The sequence below is a fragment of the Hyaena hyaena genome, unplaced genomic scaffold, assembly GCF_003009895.1.
Source record: "Hyaena hyaena isolate Hyena2069 unplaced genomic scaffold, ASM300989v1 scaffold_624, whole genome shotgun sequence".
NCBI lineage: Eukaryota > Metazoa > Chordata > Mammalia > Carnivora > Hyaenidae > Hyaena > Hyaena hyaena.
Window position 1 is genome coordinate 1,092,033 of NW_024081258.1, and position 19,543 is coordinate 1,111,575.

Below are 19,543 nucleotides of genomic sequence, written 5' to 3' on the forward strand. Positions count from 1 at the left end.
CTGCGCCAGGGGGAGGAGGCACTGATTGGGTTTCCTTTGGCCCCAGGAAGTGGAGTTAAGTAGCAAGTTTCCCTGTGGTAGAAAGTACACGGGGCTGGATTTTCGGGTGCGTAGGATAGAGGAAGGCAGTCTTTCCCTCCCCCCTGTGGGTGGGCTCCATGGTCCTTGCAGGCAGCCAGAGGTGGGCAGCGGTGAGGGGAGCAAAAGCCCCTGGTGGCCAGGGGTGGCCTGTCCTCAAAAGCCACCCCACCAGGAGAGGCACCACAGCCCCGTCCCCATCCTGGGGTTCCTCCCGTAGGGCTGTGCCCAGCAGGAGGGATGAGGGGCACACAGCCGAGTCAGCAGGGGACACAGCGGTCACAGCCTCCCCCTGCCCCTGGCCAGCACTGCCTCCTCCCTGTACCCTCCCCCCTGCCCTCTTCAGTTTGCAGCCAGCCACTCACACACCCACTTCTCAGGGACCAGGCCCTTGCGTCTTTCCATAGACTCCCTTCCTTAGGGTCTTGCCCCGCAACTGGGAAGCCCTTGGGGTCAAGATGCCCCGATGGAAGGGGCTGCCCCAGGCGCATGGGCCCAGGGATCCCTGTACCAGAGGGGCACCGCGTCAGCCAGACGCTGGCCCCGAGCCTGGCCCAGCACACCTGTAAAGCCCGCCCGGGGACTCCCCAGTTCTGGGAGGCGGACAGCCACACCGGGCAGGCGTCCGAGCCGCCACCTGCACCCCGCACCCGGCTAGAGGTGATCAATGGGCTCTGGCTGGCACTGCTCTTTATTCCCCCACCGCTTCCCAGCCTCAGATCTTTCTCCTGCTATCAGTGGATTAAGATTTATGGCTTCCTCAGCCTTGTAATACTTGGGTGGACAGCGGCCTAATCAACAGAGCCGTCGTTTACCAAAATGCTGTCAGATTTGATGAACGTCATGGGCTCTTAGCATTAAATTGGTAGTGAAGGGATTGGCCTTTCAGCAATTTACTGTGGGGGTGGGCTTTCCTTAAAGGCCCGGAAAGCAAGTTCATTGCCATTTAAAGCAGAGGCTTTGCTCTCACTCTGCCGTCGTATCCGGTTTCCTGTTGTGGGCTCGGCAGCTTCGGCACCTCCAGGAAAGCTCACGAGTCACAATATGAAGCCCTTTCCTTTGCTCTCCTGTTTCTGAGTTCTGAAAGCCCCTGCAGCGCGGACAATAAATGAAACAACCCATAAAGCAGAGGCGTTTACAGCGACCTTGCGCGACACAGGCTGTCAAAGTGTCGAGAGCCATTATTTGTAAGCGATCAGGAAAATCCGGGAAGGACATGTCAAATGGGGTAGATTTTCTCCCCACCCCAAACCTGCCTGTCAGTATCTTTAGAGATCTCATACCTCTAGAGGGAGCCATTTGCACACTACGCAACCTGAACAACCACACAGGGCAACCAACCCCCAGCCTTGATCTTTCTAATGACAGTAGCTTGCACACGCATCTCTTAGAATGCTTTGCCACGGGGGTGGCAGATACACACAGATAACTCTGAGCACGGCCTTGGGCTGAGTGTGGCCAAGGACAAAAATCTGGCCTTGGGCTGGCAAACCAGAACATGGCTGTCAGGGCTTTAATGCCTCATCCTGGCACGTGGTTGATACCACAAGGGTCCACCCAGGTCTGGGCGCTGCAGGGAGGCAGGAGAAAGCCGCCACTTACAAACACCCACTCCAGGTAAAGCAATGTGCCAGAGAGCCAGCCAGACATCTGGGCATCTTCCTCGCCAGCATGTGGAGGGGGGAGGCGGGGCACAGGCACCGCCTGGGGGCTGGGTTGGAACCCTCTAGCCTCCTGCGCTTAGTGGGAGGTGGGTGTCCTCATGTGGGAGAGGCGGCTCCCCATCCTCTCCAGTGGCGGCAGAGGCACTTCCCTCGGGCTGGGGTGGGAGAGTAGGCCAGATGGAAGACTATTTATTCCCATCTCGGGCACCCACTCGGCACTTCAGACTCTTTCTGGACCACATTAATTGTGTTACGTGTTGCTTCATAAGCATGTTCTTCTGTTGCATGTTCTGTGTGAACTCCTTGAGGCCGGGGCATTGGTTGTTACATTTTTTTTCTATTTCGATGTGCTTCCAGAACCTTGCATGCAGTCAGCATTCAGTAAGGGCTTGCTGGTTAAGTGCCTTAATGCCTACTGCAAACCCATCCCCCAACCTTTTGGCAGGGCGAGCAGTTGTGGCAAGCTCCTGGGAAGGGAGAGGGGCGCTTCTGGGAAAATGGGGGATGGGAAAGCTACAGAGGACAGAGACATACCTGGGCATTTGTCCTTGAATGCTGGAGCTCTTCCTCCTAGTTATAATTTAGATCAGACCAGCAGAACCGCATTAATGCCAGCTCTCTTACTTACTAGTGGGAAAGCCAGTTCAGGTATGGCTGGATCCAGGTGCTCAGACAACGTAGCAAGGCTCGGTCTCCATCTCTCAACTCTGCTTTTCCCTATGCTGCTCTGTGTGGTACCAAGGTGGCCACGGCCAGCCTCCACCTCACATTCTGTCGCCCCACTAGTGCATCTCTCTGGCTCCCCTGAACGAGTCACCTGGTCACTCTAGGCCAGCAGGGTCTAATGCTCAGGTTGCCCGGACCTGTCCTGTGCTCCAGCCCCCCCCATGGACTCAGTCCCCCATGAACACTTGGATTAGGGGGTGGGGAGGGGGAGGATTTCCCAAAAGAAAATTGGGGTGCTTTCGCCAGCAGACAGGGGATCACATGCAGGGTGGGCACAAACAGCAGCACCTGTGCAAAACTTCACAGACCTCGCGCTACTCAGACTTGCGTGTGTGTGTGTGTGCGTCACCTGGGCCCTTGTGAAAATGCAGATTCTGACTGGTAACTCTGAGATGGGGCTTGAAATCCCGCATTTCTCACAAACTGCCAGGGGAAGCCGATGCTGCTGGTGCACGGACCTTACATGAGAGTAGGCTCCTATAGGGCCTGGGTCCTCCCCTTCTAGATGAAGGAACAGAAACCTGTGGAGGGGCCAGGCTGTGCCCAATGCCCAGCGCTCCTCCCTCCCAGCCTCTTCCTCTTCTCCTTCCTCTTCTCCCTCTCTCTCTCTCTCCCCCCCACCCCTTCTGTCTCTGCCTCTCTCACTCTCCAGCTCCATTTCAGCATCTGGGTGTTATTGAATGGTTCCTGAGGAGGGGGGAGGAGCCCGCCCTCCCCCATCATCTATCGTAGAGATAGATCTTGAAGATGAACTTCAAACCCCTTTCAGGTTCATCCTGGCCCCAGGCAAGGAAGCTCCAAGGTGTCTCCTGGCCCCAAAGCCTTCTTCCCCTCCAGGGACCCTGCAGCGGATGCTAAGAAATGGTCTAAGAGCGAGTTCACACAGCCTGGGAGGCAGCGAGCTCACACTTGGTGTCAGAGGCTGGGGGGTATCGCCAAGTGACAGGGTCGCCTATGGGAGGAAAAGTGTCCCCAAGCACCTCCCTTCGGCACCTCTGCCTCCTCCCTGTTCCCCAGCCGGGGCTCCCTACCTGCCTTTATCAGCCTCTCTCTCTTTCTCTCTCTTTTTTAAATCTTTCTTTCCAAGATCTTTTTCTCGAGTGATCTATAGCCAAGCCTCTGCCTGCTTTTCTGAGTGTTAGATGTTCTCAGGAAGCTCCTTCGCGTCCTTTCATCCTGTAGCCTAGACTGGGCCCATTTATTCTTCATGCACCTCTTGGGGGGCAGTACAGCGTGGTGGTTTAGGACTAGGGTCCCTCAGCAACCAACTACAGCTCTTGGGCTAAATCTGGCCCCAGCCTGTTCTTATAAATAAAGTGTTTTGGGGACACAGCCATGCCCATTCATTCAGGCATTCTCTGTGGCTACTTTCCAGCTACAAGGGGACAGCTGAGTACAGTTGACAGAAACCATATGGCTGGCAGGACCGAAAATACTTACTCTGTACACGAAGCATTGAGCCATCCCTGGCTTGGAGCTATACTGCTGGGGTTCAGATCTAGGCCCTGCGGCTTCCTCGCTGTGTGACCTTCAGCAAGGGGCTTGTGGCCTTGGGCCTCAGTTCCCCCTGGGGCCACTATGACAACCGAAGGAGCAATGTACCTGACACACTTGGAGGGGCGCTGAGTCTGCATTCAGTGCATTCAGTGCGGTGGCATATGGTGTGCACGTCCCCCTGGGGGTGGGCGGGGGCAGGGCGGGGTGACTGTGAATGAGAAAGGTGTTCGGTCCCAACCAGTGAGAGTCGCGCAGGCCCATAAGCCTCCGGCATCACGTCCTTCATCATCAGGGTAATAGCTGCGTCCACCAGGCTGGTGGGGTCCTAATTCTTACAGGGGGTGGAGGGTTCTCACCCAAGCGTGAGGGGAACTGCATGATCTGAATCACTGTCCCTGGGGCACCTGGGTGGCTCAGCTGGTTGAGCGTCCGACTCTTGGTTTCAGCTCAGGTCGTGATCTCATAGTTCGTGAATTCGAGCCCCATGTCAGGCTCTGTGCTAACAGCGTGGAACCTGCTTGGGTTTCTCTCTCCCTCTCTCTCTGCCCCTCCCTTGCCCTCTCTCTCTCTCTCTCTCTCTAAAAAAAACTTAAAAAAAAAAATAAAATAAATCTGTGTCCCTCAGCGGGTAATAAACCCAGTACACATGGCCCAGCGCACCTGTTCCTTCTTTTAGTAGCCAGGCCTCACTCAAGTGGGGCCCAGAGCAGGAAGTTTAAGGAGGCCTTCACTCTTGGATTCGTGCACACGCTGGGCCACCCAAGAAGGAGCCCCTTCTTAAAGGGTGCCTCCCTTGTGCCACCCTGGCCCAGCCCTGAGAAGCCCCAAGGAAAACCCAGGGTCTCCTAAGCTTAGTTGATCACAAAGCCAATTTGGGGAAGTTTAACACCCACTAAAATTCTACTAAGAAAGTATTTCAACCTAAAAAGTTGGTCAAAAATTCTACTGAACACCCTTTGTGCAGTAGGAACCAGTCAAGACTTTTTTAAAAAAGAATGTTTATTTACTTTTGAGAGAGAGAGAGAGCGCACGTGCCTCAGCAGGGGAGGGGCAGAGAGAGAGGGGAATGGAGGATCCGAGGGGGCTCTGTGCTGACAGTATAGATCCTGATGTGGGGCTCGAACTCATGAACCGTGAGATCATGACCTGAGCTGAAGTTTGTCGCTTAACTGACTGAGGCCCCCAGGCACCCCTCCAGTAAGGACTTCTAGCGGAGGTGGCGTGGCCTTCACAGACTTACTGCCTCACAGTCAGCTGCTAACGCACTCACCTCTCCGCGGAACCAAGGTGTACCTCCCGGCACCTCTGAAACAGTCTGGCTTTTTTCAGTATAGAAATCTGTGCAGATCAGGACAGAAGCCGGCCCACGGCTGCACATTGAGCCGCCCCTGGACTACTCTGAAGATTTTGAGCCGTGTGGGGATGAGACCATCAAGGCCAAGGACGCTTCTGGGGACCATCCACAGGTAGGCCTGGCCTCGGCTTGTGCGGGAGCGGCTCTGGGGGCACTTTGTGACGGCAGGTTCTTCCTCCCCTTTCCCACACCGTGGCGAGCACGCAGGCTGCATGCTGGGCACCGTGCCTGCAAGGCACCCAGCGTCCAGCTGTCAGAATGGCTGCTGTCTGACCCCACAGAGGCTACAGCCTACAATCCCCATACCACGAGAGCTTGCTGAAGGATGGGGCAAGATGTGGCAGGCCCAAGAGAGAGGGTATCCAGGAAGGCTTCCTAGAGGAAGTGACATTTGCTGGGGTCTTAGAGGCTGGGTGAGAGTGTGGGGCAAGGAAGGGGAGGCGGGGGCAGGCAGAGCTGATACTCAGCCTGTCTGCACCCATGTATATGCACCTGCTGTTAAAGATTTTGAATGTCACCCCCCTGCCTGGGCCAGCAGAGCCCACACATGGAAATGCCCAGAACTCCCTAGAGCCGCAGCCCAGAGTCCACAGTGACGCAGCGGCTGAGGAGTCAGACAGTGGGGCGTTTCAGTGCCCTCCTCAAACTGCCATGTCACTTGTGGAATCCGGGGACCTACAGCAGTGTGTGCTGGGCTTCCACGCAGCAAGCACTGGCTGGGCACCCACTTCTGAACCTCAGGCTCTGTGCCGGGCACTGGAGACACAGAAATGAACAAAACGCACAGGGACCTATTCTTAGCAACTTACACTCTGCGGTGGGGGTGGGGTAGACGGTACAGAATAAACCAGGAGATGAATAATGCAATAATTTCGGGTATGGTCACGTTCTGTGAAGAAGACAGAGAGCAAGGTGGAACAGTGTGGGAGAGAGGGCAGGAAGGCAGCCTTCCCGTGTCAGTTCAGTTGAAACCTGATGGGAACAGCATGGCAGGTGGAGGGAACGGCAAGCACAGCTGACATGAGGCTCAGGCAGAGCATGAGCAAGGTGGGGTGTGGGGCAGACCATGCGGTGCACATGAGCCTGGGCGGAGGGGGGGAGGGGGAAGGGCCAGTGTGGTTAGGTGGACTTTATCCTGAGAGCAGTGCTTTTAGACGTAAAATGAGCGGGTAGATCATCGTCTTGGCTATGTAGAAGCAGAGTTATCAGGATGCCACCAGACAAAGGCACCATCCACCAGGTCTTCATTCCACTGTGGGCCTAGCCTGCAGATTCAGTAGCCTCTCTAAAAGAACAAAATATTGCTTTTTAAAAAAATTTTTTTAAATGTTGGTTTATCTGTGTGTATGAAAGAGAGACAGAGCATGAGCAGGGGAGGGGAAGAGAGAGAGGGAGACACAGGATTGGAAACAGGCTCCAAGCTCTGAGCTGTCAGCACAGAGCCTGATGCAGGGCTCGAACCCACGAACCGTGAGATCATGCTCTGAGCCAAAGTTGGATGCTTAACCAGCTGAGCCACCCAGGCGCCCCCAAAACCTTGCTTTTGTATGTTGCTCCTGTACCACAAACCCACCTTTAAGAAATGCAAAGCACTTTTAAAAGCAGTGGGAATATTGTCCAGGAAACATTCTCGTGGTAGTGTTTGCCTGTTTGTATTTCCTTCTTTGCTCATTAAAGAAGGACAGGTAAAGAGCAAAGGGTCACTTCATTTTGCATCCTGACTACGAAAGTCTGAAAGTAAATTGGAAATTTTGTCCTCCGGGGAGAGAAGGGGGAAGCTGGTTTTTATGGACTGATGCAGTGACCTTGTTTCCTACTCAGTCTGTAGAAATGGGATTTTACAGTAGGCAAAATTGTGGTGTGGACTTTACTGCCTTTAACACCCACCTCCCATACCACACACACACACACACACACATTTGTTTTTGAAACAACAGAACAGGGTCCTGCTCAGGATTTGAACACGTCTCTACAAACAGCCATCAATTTCTCTTAGTTTGGGAGACTGGTCTGTAGTCAAGTTCAGCCCATTCCAGTCCCAGCCACTAACCCCACCCCCCCGCCCCCGCCGCCCCCGGCACTGAACGTGTGCATGCCCTTCCCTCAAAAAGTGGGGTCGTTCCCTCTTCTCCTTTGGCACCTCCTGTTAAATGAACGTATATTCCTTCCGGCCTGCCCCTCACCAGCTATTAAGCCCCATTAGCATTCCTGTGTGCACACATGCTCTGAATCAGCACGGCCCTCCTCTGCAGGCCCTTCATTTTCTCCACTGTGAGCGCTTGATTGTATTTCTTTCTTTCCTTTTTCTCCCCATCTTGAGGGGGCACAGTGTATGGCTTCACAGTCAATTTCCCCTTGGAGTTATTTTCCTGCTAAGTGAAAGGGGGAGATGGAAATGCCAGTTTTCGTTTTCGGCCAAGGCAGAAGCCTTAAGAGATGCAATCTGAATGAGAGAGAGAGAGAGAGAGAGAGAGAGAGGGAAAAAGCATCTGGCTAAATATACCCAGTCACCTCGCAGTGTTTGCAAGTGCAGCTCTGAAATGGAGCCAAAGGAAATGCGCGTCTGCATGTGTACTTTTCATCTGACCTTCACCGTTGAAACATACCAGCCTTTTGCCTTCAATCCTACCCTTAGTGATCTCCCATTTCTTGGCGGCTCTGAGTTCACAGACCAGCACGCCGCAGACACGCCTCGCTGGCCTCCGGCCCATTGACTTGCGCTGTGTTTTTGAAAGAATTACTAGCTGGCATTTAAGGATCAGGAGAGTCTGTGTCAAAGTGTGAATCTGGGGCTTCTCTGGAAGAATCCGAACATTTGGGAGCCACGTCCTTAGGTGACAGCATGGTTGTTGCTCAGGACAGGTGTGTGCTCCCGGCACGAATCCCAGGCACCCTTCTACAGGCTGGAGATAAAGCAGACAGTAAACATTGTATCGGAGTGTCTGGGGGGCTCAGTCTGTTGAGCGCCTAACTCTTGATTTCAGCTCAGGTCATGATCCCATGTGATCTCTGCACTGAACATGGAGCCTGCTGGAGAGTCCCTCTTTCTCTCCCTCTGCCCCCTTTCCCATGCCCTCCCCACCACCGTCTAAAATAAAAAATAAAATAAAAAATTCAACTGATACAAAAAAAATAAAAGTCTTTGCACAATCCCACCGCCCCAGAGGTCATAGATGGGTATATCCATCCCAAATAAAAATTTCTTATGTTCATTATATATGTAATGTATTGATTTTATCCAAGAGGAGATGGTTGATCTGGAATGTTCCAGTCTTGGCCCATCCCCAGTGAGTGGTGGTAATCCCTGAGTTTAGTTATTTGATTTTCTCTGCCAGCATGACACGTGATAGGGAGACTTGGCTGCCCCACCATCTTCTGGAATGCTGTGTCGTGTGGACCCTGGTGTGGGGTGAACTGGATATTTGCCCACAATTACAATTCGGTGTTTTAAGGCCATTGTTACTTGCTGACACACATCAACAACTAAAGACCTGTCCACAACCTGTGTGTTCCCATTGCTTGGGTACTTCTGTTTTGGGTTACCAATTAAATAACTTTCAGGGGCACCTGGGTGGCCCAGTTGGTTAAGCATCCGACTTCAGCTCAGGTCATGATCTCATGGTTCGTGGGTAGGAGCCCCGCATCGGGCTCTGTGCTGACAGCCAGCTCAGAGCCTGGAGCCTGCTTCAGATTCTGTATCTCCCTGTCTCTCTGACCCTCCTCTGCACTCTTTGTCTCTCTTTCTCTCTCAGAAATAAATAAAAAACATTAAAAAAATTTTAAATAACTTTCAAGTGAGTACCATGTTTTCCTTTAGTTTTTATTTTATTATTTATTTATTTTTTTAAAAAATATTTTTATTTATTTCTAGGAGAGAAAGAGAGAGAGACAGTGTGAGCAGGGGAAGGTCAGAGAGAGAGGGAGTCACAGACTGAAACAGGCTCCAGGCTCCGAGCTGGCAGTCAGCACAGAGCCCGACGAGGGGCTCGAACCCACGAACCGCGAGATCATGACCTAAGCGAAAGTCGGACGCATAACCGACTAAGCCACCCAGGAGCCCCTCCTTTAGTTTTTATAGATGTTTTCACATAGATGGGATTATATACCCTCCACGCTGTTTGATAATCCCACTTTTTTTTTTTTTTTAATTCAGCAAGATGTGGAGGCCATATCTCAGTACTCACTGAGCCCAGAGTGTAGGTTGTTGGTGGCCTGAGTTTGAATCCTGGTCTGTTTACTAACTGTGTGCCTGCAGTGGTGTGGGGTAAGGCAGGGGTGAGTCTGGGCAGGTCAGCTTTGGGAGTGAGAGCAGAGAATGATGGATGGTGAGGAGGGAGACGGGAGGCATGGAGACCAACAGAGAGAACGAGGGATCCAGTGCATCTTCAGGGACATAAATTACTGTTACCATGCCCATTCTCTCTGCTTGTCCCTAGGGTACCAAGTCTTCTACCGGCACCACGCCCTGTGATTTTAATTTCTCCCTTCTGAATGCACGAGGCTGCCCTGATCCTGCTGTCAATGTGGACAAAGAAAGGATCCTCTTAACTATTCAGGATGTAATGGTAAGATGGATTTCAGCCTCATAATGCCATGAAGGGCCAGGGTCTTTGCCAAGCAGCTGGGCCGTAGCATAGCCCCCATGAGACAGTCTTTGTTTACACCTGGTTTCAGGTCTCACATTTAGGTCCTTAATCCATTTTGAGTTTATTTTGGTGTGTGACATAAGAAAGTGGTCCAGTTTCATTCTTTTGCATGTTGCCATTCCGTTTTCCCAGCACCATCTATTGAAGGGACTGTTTTTTTCCATTGGATACTCTTGCCTGTTTTGTCAAAGTTTAATTGACCATGAGATTGTGGGTTTATTTCTAGGTTTTCTATTCTGATCCATTGATCGATGTGTCTTTTTTTGGTGCCAGTACCATATTGTTTTGATTCCTACTGCTTTGTAGTGTATCTTGAAATCTGGGAATGTAATACCTCCAGCTTTGTTCTTTTTCAAGATTGCTTTGGCTGTTTAGGGGTCTTTTGTGGTTCCATACAAATTTTAGGAATCTTTATTCTAGCTCTGTGAAGAATGCTGTGGGTATTTTAATAGGTTTTGCATTAAATCTGTAGATTGCTTTGAGTGGTACGGACATTTTAACAATATTTGTTCTTCCAATCCATGAGCATGGGATATCTTTCCATTGCGTGGTCTTCAATTTCTTTCATCAGTGTTTGATAGTTTCAGAGTACTGGCCTTTCACTCCCTTGGTTAATTCTATTCCTAGGTATTTTATTATTTTCTGTACAATTGTAACTGGGGTTGTTAATTTCTCTTTCTGTTACTTCATTATTAGTGTATAGAAACGCAACATATTTCTGTATATTTTGTATCCTGTGCCTTTCCTTAATAAATGTTCTAGTAGATTTTTAGTGCAGTCTTGAGGGTTTTCTGTAGTATCATGTCACCTGCAAATAGTGAAAGTTTTACTTCTTCCTTACCAGTTTGGATGCCTTCTATTTCTTCTTTCTGATTGCTTAGGCTAGGATTTCCAGAGTACTGTGTTGAATAAAAGTGGTGAGAATGGACATCCCTGTCTTGTTCCTGACCTTAGGGGAAAAGCTCTCAGTTTTTTTAGTATGGTGTCAGCTGTGGGATTTTTATATATGGCCTTTATTATGTTGAACTATGTTCCCTCTAAACCTACTTTGTTGGCAGTTTCTATTGTGAATGAATCTTGTACTTTGTCAAATGCTTTTTTGCATCCATTAAAATGATCAATCGTTTCAATGGTTTCAATTGTTTCTCTTATTGATGCTATGTCTCATGTTGATTAATTTGTGAGGATTGAACCACCCTTACATTGCAGGGATAAATCCCACCTGATCCTGGTGAATGATCCTGGTGAATGATTTCTTTAATGTATTGTTGGATTCAGTTTGCTAATATTTTGTTGAGCATTTTTTGCATCTGTGTTCATCAGATACATTGGCCTGTAGTTCTCTGTCTCTCTCTTTTTTTTTTTCGTAGTGTCTTTATCTGGTTATGGTGTCACGATAATGTTGGCCTCATAGAATGAATTTGGAGGTTTTTCTTCCTCTTCTGTTTTTTGGAGGTTTTCCTTCTTCTACTCTTTGAGAAGAATAGATATTAATTCTTTGAATATTTGGTGGAATTGACCTGTGAAGCCATCTGGTCCTGGACTTTTGTTTGTTGGAAGTTTTTTGATTACTGATTCAATTTCATCACTTACTATTCTATTTCATCACTAGTAATCAGTCTGTTCAAATTTTATTTCTTTTTTTTTTTTAATCTTTATTTGTTTTTTAGAGCGAGAGACAGTACAAGCAGGGGAGGGGCAGAGAAAGAGAGGGAGACACACAATCTGAAGCAGGCTTCAGGTTCTGAGTTATCATCACAGAGCCCAACATGGGGCTTAAACTCACTGAGATCTCATGAACTGAGATCATGGCCTGAGCTGAAGTCAGGCACTCAACTGACTGAGCCACCTATGCACCCCAGTCTGTTCAAATTTTCTATTTCTCTCTGATTCAGTTTTGGGAGGTTGATTATCCATTTCTAGGAATTTCTCCATTTCTTCTAGGTTGTCCAATTTGTTGGCATATAATTTTGCATAATATTAAAATCAGTGGTGTCTGTTCTTTCTTTCTTTTTTAATGTTTATTTATTTTTGAGAGAGAGATAGAGCATGAGAGAGGGAGGGGCGGGGGGTGGGGGGGAGACACAGAATCCAAAGCAGGCTCCAGGTTATAAGCTGTCAGCACAAAGCCCAATGCAGGGCTCGAACTCATGAACTGGGAGATGGTGACCTGAGCCCAAGTTGGATGCTCAACCAACTGGTGCCCAAGTGCCACTCTGTCATTATTTTTTCCGCTTTTGTTTCTGATTTTGTTTGTCTGAGTCTCTTCTCTCTCTCTCTCTCTCTCTCTCTCTCTCTCTCTGATGAGGCTGGCTAGGTATATCAATTTTGTTGATCTTTTCAAAGAACAAGCTCCTGGTTTCATTGATCTGTTCTATTGCTTTCTAAGTTTGTATTACATTTATTTCTGCTCCCGTTTTCCTGATTTCCTTCCTTCTATGGTTTTGGGTTTTGTTTGTCCTTATTATAGTTCCTTTGGGTGTAAGGTTAGTTTCTTTACTTGAGATTTTGCTTGCTTCTTGAGGTAGACCTAGATCGCCATAAACTCTCCTTTTAGAACAGCTTTTGCTGCATCCCAAACGTTTTGGACCATCGTGTTTTAATTTTCATTTGTCTCCCTGTAGTATTTTATTTCCTCTGATTTCTCGGTTAGCCCATTTACTTGTTTGGTAGTGTGTTATTTAACCTCCATATATTTGTGTTCTTTCTAGATTTTTTTCTCGTGGTTCATTTCTAGTTTTACAAAAGCATTGTGGTCAGAAAAGATGCATGGTATGACTTCAATCTTTTTGAATTTGTTGAGACTTATTTTGTGACCTAATAGATGACCTATTCTGGAGAATGTTCCATAAGCATTTGAAAAGATTGTATATTATGCTGTTTCAGGATGTAATATTCTGATTATATCTGTTAGATTCATCTGGTCCAATGTCATTCAAGGCCACTGTTACCTTGTTACTTTCTGTTTAGGTGATCTTTCCCTTGATATAAGTATGGTGTTAAAGTCCCCTACTATTATTATATTACTATCAATGACTTCCCTTATGTTTGACATTAGCTGCTTTATGTATTTGGGTGCTTCTGTGTTGGGTGTATAAATATTTACAATTGTTATATCTTCTTAGTTGATGGTTTTCTTTCTTTGTTTCTTGTTACAGTCTTTGTTTTAATGTCTGTTTTTGTCTGATATAAATATTGCTACCCCAAGTTTCCTTTTCACTTCCTCTTGCGTGATAAATGCTTTTCCATCCCTTTCCTTTCAATCTACATGTGTCCTATGTCTTTTCATTGGAACGTTTGTTCCAAAGTAATTGTTGATAGGTGTGTTCTTATTGCCATTTTGTTACTTGTTTTATTGTTGTTTTTATAGGTCTTCTCTGTTCCTTTCTTCTCACTCTTTTTTCTCACTGTTTGCTTGCTTTCTTTACTGATATACTTGGATTTCTTTCTCTTTATTTTTTGCATATCTGTTACTGGTTTTTGATTCATGTTACCAAATCAAAAGAATCGTTTGTAACATCTTATGCCTATATAGCAGTCTATATTATGACGTTGATGGTTGCTTATGTTTGAACCCATTCTTTACTCCTCTCCTTCCCCCACCACCCCCAGATTTTGGGCATATGGTATCATACTTCACATCCTTTTATTTTGTGAATCCCTTGACTGATTTTTATAGACATACTTAGTTTCACTGTTTTTGTGCTTCCTACTTCTCTGACCCCTACTTACAGTCTTCCCTTTACACTCAAAGAGTCCCCTTTAACATTTCTCATAGGGCTTGTTTAGTGATCATGAATTTCTTTAACTTTTGTCTAGGAAACTCTTTATCTCTCCCTCTTTTGTGAATGGTAGCCTTGCTGGATAGAGTATTCTTGGTTGCAGGGTGTTTTGTTTTGAGCACTATGAATATATCATACCACTCTTTCTGGCTTACAAGGTCTCTGCTGAGAAACATGCTGAAAGCCTTCTGGGGTTTCCCTTGTATATAACTGTTTTCTTTTCCTTTGCTGCTTTTTATTTATTTTTTATTTTTTTATATTTTTTATATATTTATATATATTTTTTTATTTTTATATATTTTTATTTTTCTAGGGATGGAATTTAGTGATTCATCACTTACACATAACATCGAGTACTCATCCTTTTTTTTTTTTTTTAATTTTTTTACTGTTTCTTTATTTTTGAGAGAGAGACAGAGGTGAGCATGGGGAGGGGCAGAGCGAGAAGGAGACACAGAATCTGAAGCAGGTTCCAGGCTCTGAGCTGTCAGCACAGAGCCCGACGTGGGACTCGAACCCACAAACGGCGAGATCGTGACCTGAGCCGAAGTCAGACGCTTAACCAACTAAGCCACCCAGGCGCCCCCATCCGGTGCTCATCCTAACAAGTGCCCTCCTTAATGCCCATCACCCATTTAGCTCATTCTTCCACCCAACACCCCTCCAGCAACCCTCAGTTTGTTCTCTGTATTTAAGAGTCTCTTATGGTTTGTCTCCCTCTATTTTTATCTTATTTTTGCTTCCCTTCCACTATGCTCATCTGTTTTGTTTCTTAAATTCCGTATACACGTGAACTCGTATGATATTTGTCTTTCTCTGACTTATTTCACTTAGCATAATACACTCTAATTCCGTCCACATTGTTGCAGATGCCAAGATTTCATTCTTTTTGATCACCAAGTAAATATTCCATTGTATACATGTACTACATCTTCTTTATCCATTCATCAGTCACTGGACATTTAGGCTCTTTCCTTATTTGGATATGGTCGATAATACTGGTGTAAACACTGGGGTGCATGTACTCCTTCAAACTAGCATTTTTAAAAATCCTTTGGATAAATACCTAGTTGTGTAATTGCTGGATTGTGGGTAGTTCTATTTTTAATTTTTTAAGGAGTCTCCATACTCTTTTCCAGAGTTTGCACTCCCACCAGCAGTGTAAATTCCCCTTTGTCTACATTCTCACCAACATCTGTAGTTTCCTGAGTTGTTAATATTAGCCATTCTGTCAAGTGTGAGGTGGTGTCTCATTGTGGTGTGACTTGTATTTCCCTGACCATGAGTGATGTTGGGCATTTTTTCATGTGTCTGTTCGCCATCTGAATGTCTTCTTTGGAAAAGTATCTATTCGTGTCTTTTGCCCATTTCTTCAAAGGATTATTTGTTTTTCGGGTGTTGAGTTGTAAGTTCTTCATAGATTTGGATACTAACCCTTTTTCTGTTATGTCATTTACCAATCTCTTCTCTCATTCCGTCGGTTGCCTTAGTTTTGCTGATTGTTTCCTTTGCTGTGTAGAAACTTTTTATCCTGATGAGGTCCCATTTGTGCTTTTGTTTCCCTTACCACTGGAGACATGTCAGGTAAGAAGTTGTTGTGGCCGAGGTCAAAGAAGTTGTTGCCTGTTTTCTCCTCTAGGATTTTGATGGCTTCCTATCTTTCAGATCTTTTCAGGTCTCTCATCCATTTTGAGTTTATTTTTGTGCATGGTGTAAAAAAGTGGTCCAGGTTCATTCTTCTGTATGTTGCTGTCCAGTTTTCCCAACACCATTTGCTGAAGAGACTCTTTTTTTCCATTGGGTATTCTTCCCTGCTATGTCATAGATCAGGCCATACATTTGTGCATCCATTTCTGGGTTCTCTATTCTGTTCCATGGATCTATATGTCTGTTTTTGTGCTATACTGTCTTGATGCTCACAGTTGTGTAATACAGCTTGAAGTCCCGGATTGTGATGCCTCCAGCTTTGGTTTTCTTTTTCAACATTACTTTGACTATTCAGGGTCTTTTCTGGTTCCATACAAATTTTAGGATTGTTTGTTCTAGCTCTGTGAAGAATGCTGGTCTTATTTTGATAGGGATTGCATTGTATATGTAGAGTGCTTTGGGTTAGTATGGACATTTTTTTTTTTAATGTTTTATTTGTTTCTAGGAGAGAGAGAGAGAGACAGCATGAGCAGGGGAGGGTCAGAGAGAGAGGGAGTCACAGACTGAAACAGGCTCTGGGCTCTGAGCTGTCAGTCAGCACAGAGCCCGATGCGGGGCTTGAACCCACGAACCGTGAGATCATGACCTAAGCAAAAGTCGGACGCTTAACCGACTAAGCCACCCAGGCGCCCCATAGTATGGACATTTTAACAGTATTCGTTCTTCCAATCCATGAGCATGGAATGTTTTTCTGTTTCTCCCTTGCTGCTTTTAAAGTTACCTCATCATCACTACGTTTTGCTATTTTAATTACTGTATGTCTTTTTTTAAAGTTTGTTTATTTTGAGAGAGAGAGAGAAAAAAAATGCACAAGTGGGGGTGGGGCAGAGAGAGAGAAGGAGAGAGAAAGAGACTCCCAAGAAGCTCTGTGCTGTAAGCACAGAACCTGATGCAAGGCTCAAACCCATGAAGTCCCGAGATCATGACCTGAGCCGAAGTCAAGAGTCAGATGCTTAACCAACTGAGCCACTGAGGCACCCCTAATTACAGCATGTGAACCTCATTGGGTTGATATTGTTGGGGGCTCTCTGCCCCCTGGATCTGGATTTCTGTTTCCCTTCCTAGTTTTCAGCTATTATTTCTTCAAATAAATTTTCTCTCTCTTCTGGGATCCCTATATTGTGAATGTTATTATGGTTGATGGTGTTGCTGAGTTCCCTTTTCTGTTTCATTTTTTTGGTTTTCATTATTTATTATTATTCTTTTCTCTCTCCTGTTTACCTTGATTGCTTTCCATGGCTCTGTCCTCTAGGTTGTTGATCCATTCTTCTCCTTCTTCTAGTCTGCTGTTTATTTCCTCTAGTGTATTTTTAGTTTCATTTACTGAGTTCTTCATCTCTGATGGTTCATTTTTACTTTCTATCTGTTTGTTAGAGTCTCATTGAAGTCCTCCACTCTTAAATCCAGTGAGTATCTTTTGAACCATTATTTTAAATTTCCTTCCAGGCAGGTTACTTATCACTGTTTCATTTATGTCTCTTGCTGTGATTTTGTCCCATTCTTTCATTTGGGAATATTCTGCTGCCTCCTCATTTTGTCTCTGTCTGTTTCCGTGTGTTATGAAACTTGGCTTCATCTCCTGCTCTTAAAAGTAGTGGCCTTATGGAGAAGAGGCCCTGTCGTGACCCGTGACTCATTGTCTCCTGTTTTTTGGGAGCTGGTGCTTCAGGGTGTCTCCTATGTGTTGCATGCCCCATGCTGTTGTAACTAAGCCAGTTTCCGTCAGTCCGGTCATCTTTAGTGGCTCTCTTTGCCTGTTTAGGGCAGGGTTTGTTCCCTGCGGTGTTAGTGGGCCAGAGTGGGGCTGCCTTGGGCTTGAGTGGAGTCAGAACAGGCATTTGCCAGAGATGCAGTCGCACCGAACGACAGGATGCTTTCCCTGTGCGGCCCCCTGAGAAGCTTTTGTTGGTGGGCAGGGCCTGTGGTCAGACCAGATGTCTGCCCCCAGTTCACTGCTGGGTCTGCAGTCGGAGTGGTGTATGTGGTTACCTCCACCCCCCGCCACTGCACCCGGGGCAGGAGTCACCTTTAGTGCCACTAGCGCCTCATGGGGCTGTTTGCACACTGCCAGGCTTGTGGCAACACGTGGGACGAGATCCAGCCAGGGGCATATCGGAGGGGGCCTGTCCACGGGAGGACGCCGGGCTGCCACACTGTCAACAAGCCAAGTGGGAATGATTGGCCCTGGGCTCTTCCCACAGGTGTCCACATGTCCAGGCTGCGGTCAGGGGAGGGAAATGGCACTGGCCGTCTCCTTTGTTCCTGGAGAAGTCTCCTAAAGGTCCCTGCCCCTCCCGCACACACTCCAAGGTTGATAAACAAGTCCCCCTCATGTCCACCCCAGGCATTTTTGAGACTGCTGCTTCTGCACTGTATCTTCACGGACGTGTTTGTTGTGCTGTCTCTTTAACGGCCAGAACTCAGTTTCCCCTCGCCTTCGTGGCTCTCCCAGAGCTGAGCCACTGAGCTTTAACGTTCCATGTATGAAGTCTCACTGATGATAAGAACTCACAAGGTTTGGCCCCTCTGGGTTTCAAAGTCCAATGTTATGGGGACTCATCTTCCCCATGAAGGTTCCCTGCTTGGGGTGCCTGGAGTGAGGGTCTTTTCTCTCCCTCAGCCGCACCTGCAGTATCCTTCCCTCGGTCACTCCCACTGATAGTCCTGTGGGTGCGTTTAGCCCCTAACTGTCTCTGCTTTTCCTACCTTCTTTGATGTGGCCTCTTTGAATTTAGCTGCCTGCTCTGCCAGTCTTCGGGTCATTATTTCTGGGTTATTTACACTGAGGGGGGTGTTATCCAGTTGTATCTGTGAGACGAAGTGAGCTTAAGGTCCCCTAATCTGCCATCCTCCCCGGAAGTCCTGTTCTATTCTGGATGAGAAAATTTTTATTCTGAGCACGCACTCTCCCGTCTGCCCTGGTCTCCACCACTCCCTAATATGTGACCCTCGGCCTCACATTGCCATTGTATGCTACGTTACATCATCTGAAGCCATTGGAGCCTGTGCCTCCTGTTTTACAGAGTAAAAAAAGCTAGTGGCTGAGATTCAGCAAGCCTTGAGAGGGTATTTGGGGGTTTACGTACACTTTGGAGCGCTGGCCAGGCCACGTTGCTTCTGAACCCCCTTTCCTCTCATTCAACAAGAAGGGGTAGATCAGATATTTCCTGTGCCTGTCAGCTCTGACATTGTAAAGCCTTGATGGAGTTTATAGGAAAATCCTGCTCCTGATCACAGTATACACAGGCTTAGAGGTTGCATAATATTCATGGAGTGTCCCCTTACCCCGGGGACTCTTGCTGTAGGTGGTAAGAAAGTTACACATTCAGGGCTTGCAACACCCTTCCCTCAGCCCAGATCCGAGCCTCCTGATGGCAGAGACGCGCATTGGCTCTGCCTGCTGTATCGCTGGTCCCCAGCAAAGTGCCTGGCCTGGAGTTCGTTTGCAAATAAATCTTCATAAGTCAAGTGAATTGAATCATCTGCTGATTTAGTCAGTGAATGTGAGGGGGTGGTGTGGATATTGATTAGGCGTCCTGGCCGGCCCACACGAGCTGAGTGCAGTCATCACATCCCGGCGACAGTATTTTCCAAACTATGAGTCAGAGTTTGGAATCTAGCACATAATCTGACAAAGACTGTTACGCTGCTTGTGGTAGAAGAATCCTTTTGGGGGATGGAGTTTGGATCCCGAAATATAGGGATTGCTGGCACATGATGCCAACTGAAATGAATATTTTATTTTATTTTAATTTTTTAATGTTTATTTATTTTAGGGAGACAGAGTATGAACAGGGAAGGGGCAGACAGAGAGGGAGACACAGAATCTGAAGCAGGCTCCAGGCTCTGAGCTGTCAGCACAGAGCCGGAAGTGGGGCTCAAACTCACGAACCACGAGATCGTGACTTGAGCCGAAGTCAGACACTCAACCAACCGGGCCCCCAAAATGACTATTTTAAATGACGGGAGTGAGGCAGGCAAGTAGCAAGCACAGCCCTTGGCCTGGGTGTCAGGGCCTGGTGGGGAGTGGTGGGGATGTAGAGAACATTGTTGACACAGCTTGATTGTCGTGCGGACACAGAAGCCCGG

General features: G+C 47.4%; 1 protein-coding gene across 1 annotated transcript in view; it reads left to right on the plus strand.

Annotated features, from left to right (window-relative positions):
• LOC120249046 (katanin interacting protein) overlaps positions 1-19,543 on the plus strand; it is a gene marked incomplete at its 3' end in the record, with an annotated part of 157,265 nt that overhangs the window by 66,249 nt on the left and 71,473 nt on the right. The window contains exons 6-7 of the mRNA XM_039257525.1: positions 5,300-5,431; positions 9,756-9,884. Coding sequence (XP_039113456.1) covers positions 5,300-5,431; positions 9,756-9,884 — 261 coding nt within the window. The remainder of the gene's footprint in view (positions 1-5,299; positions 5,432-9,755; positions 9,885-19,543) is intronic.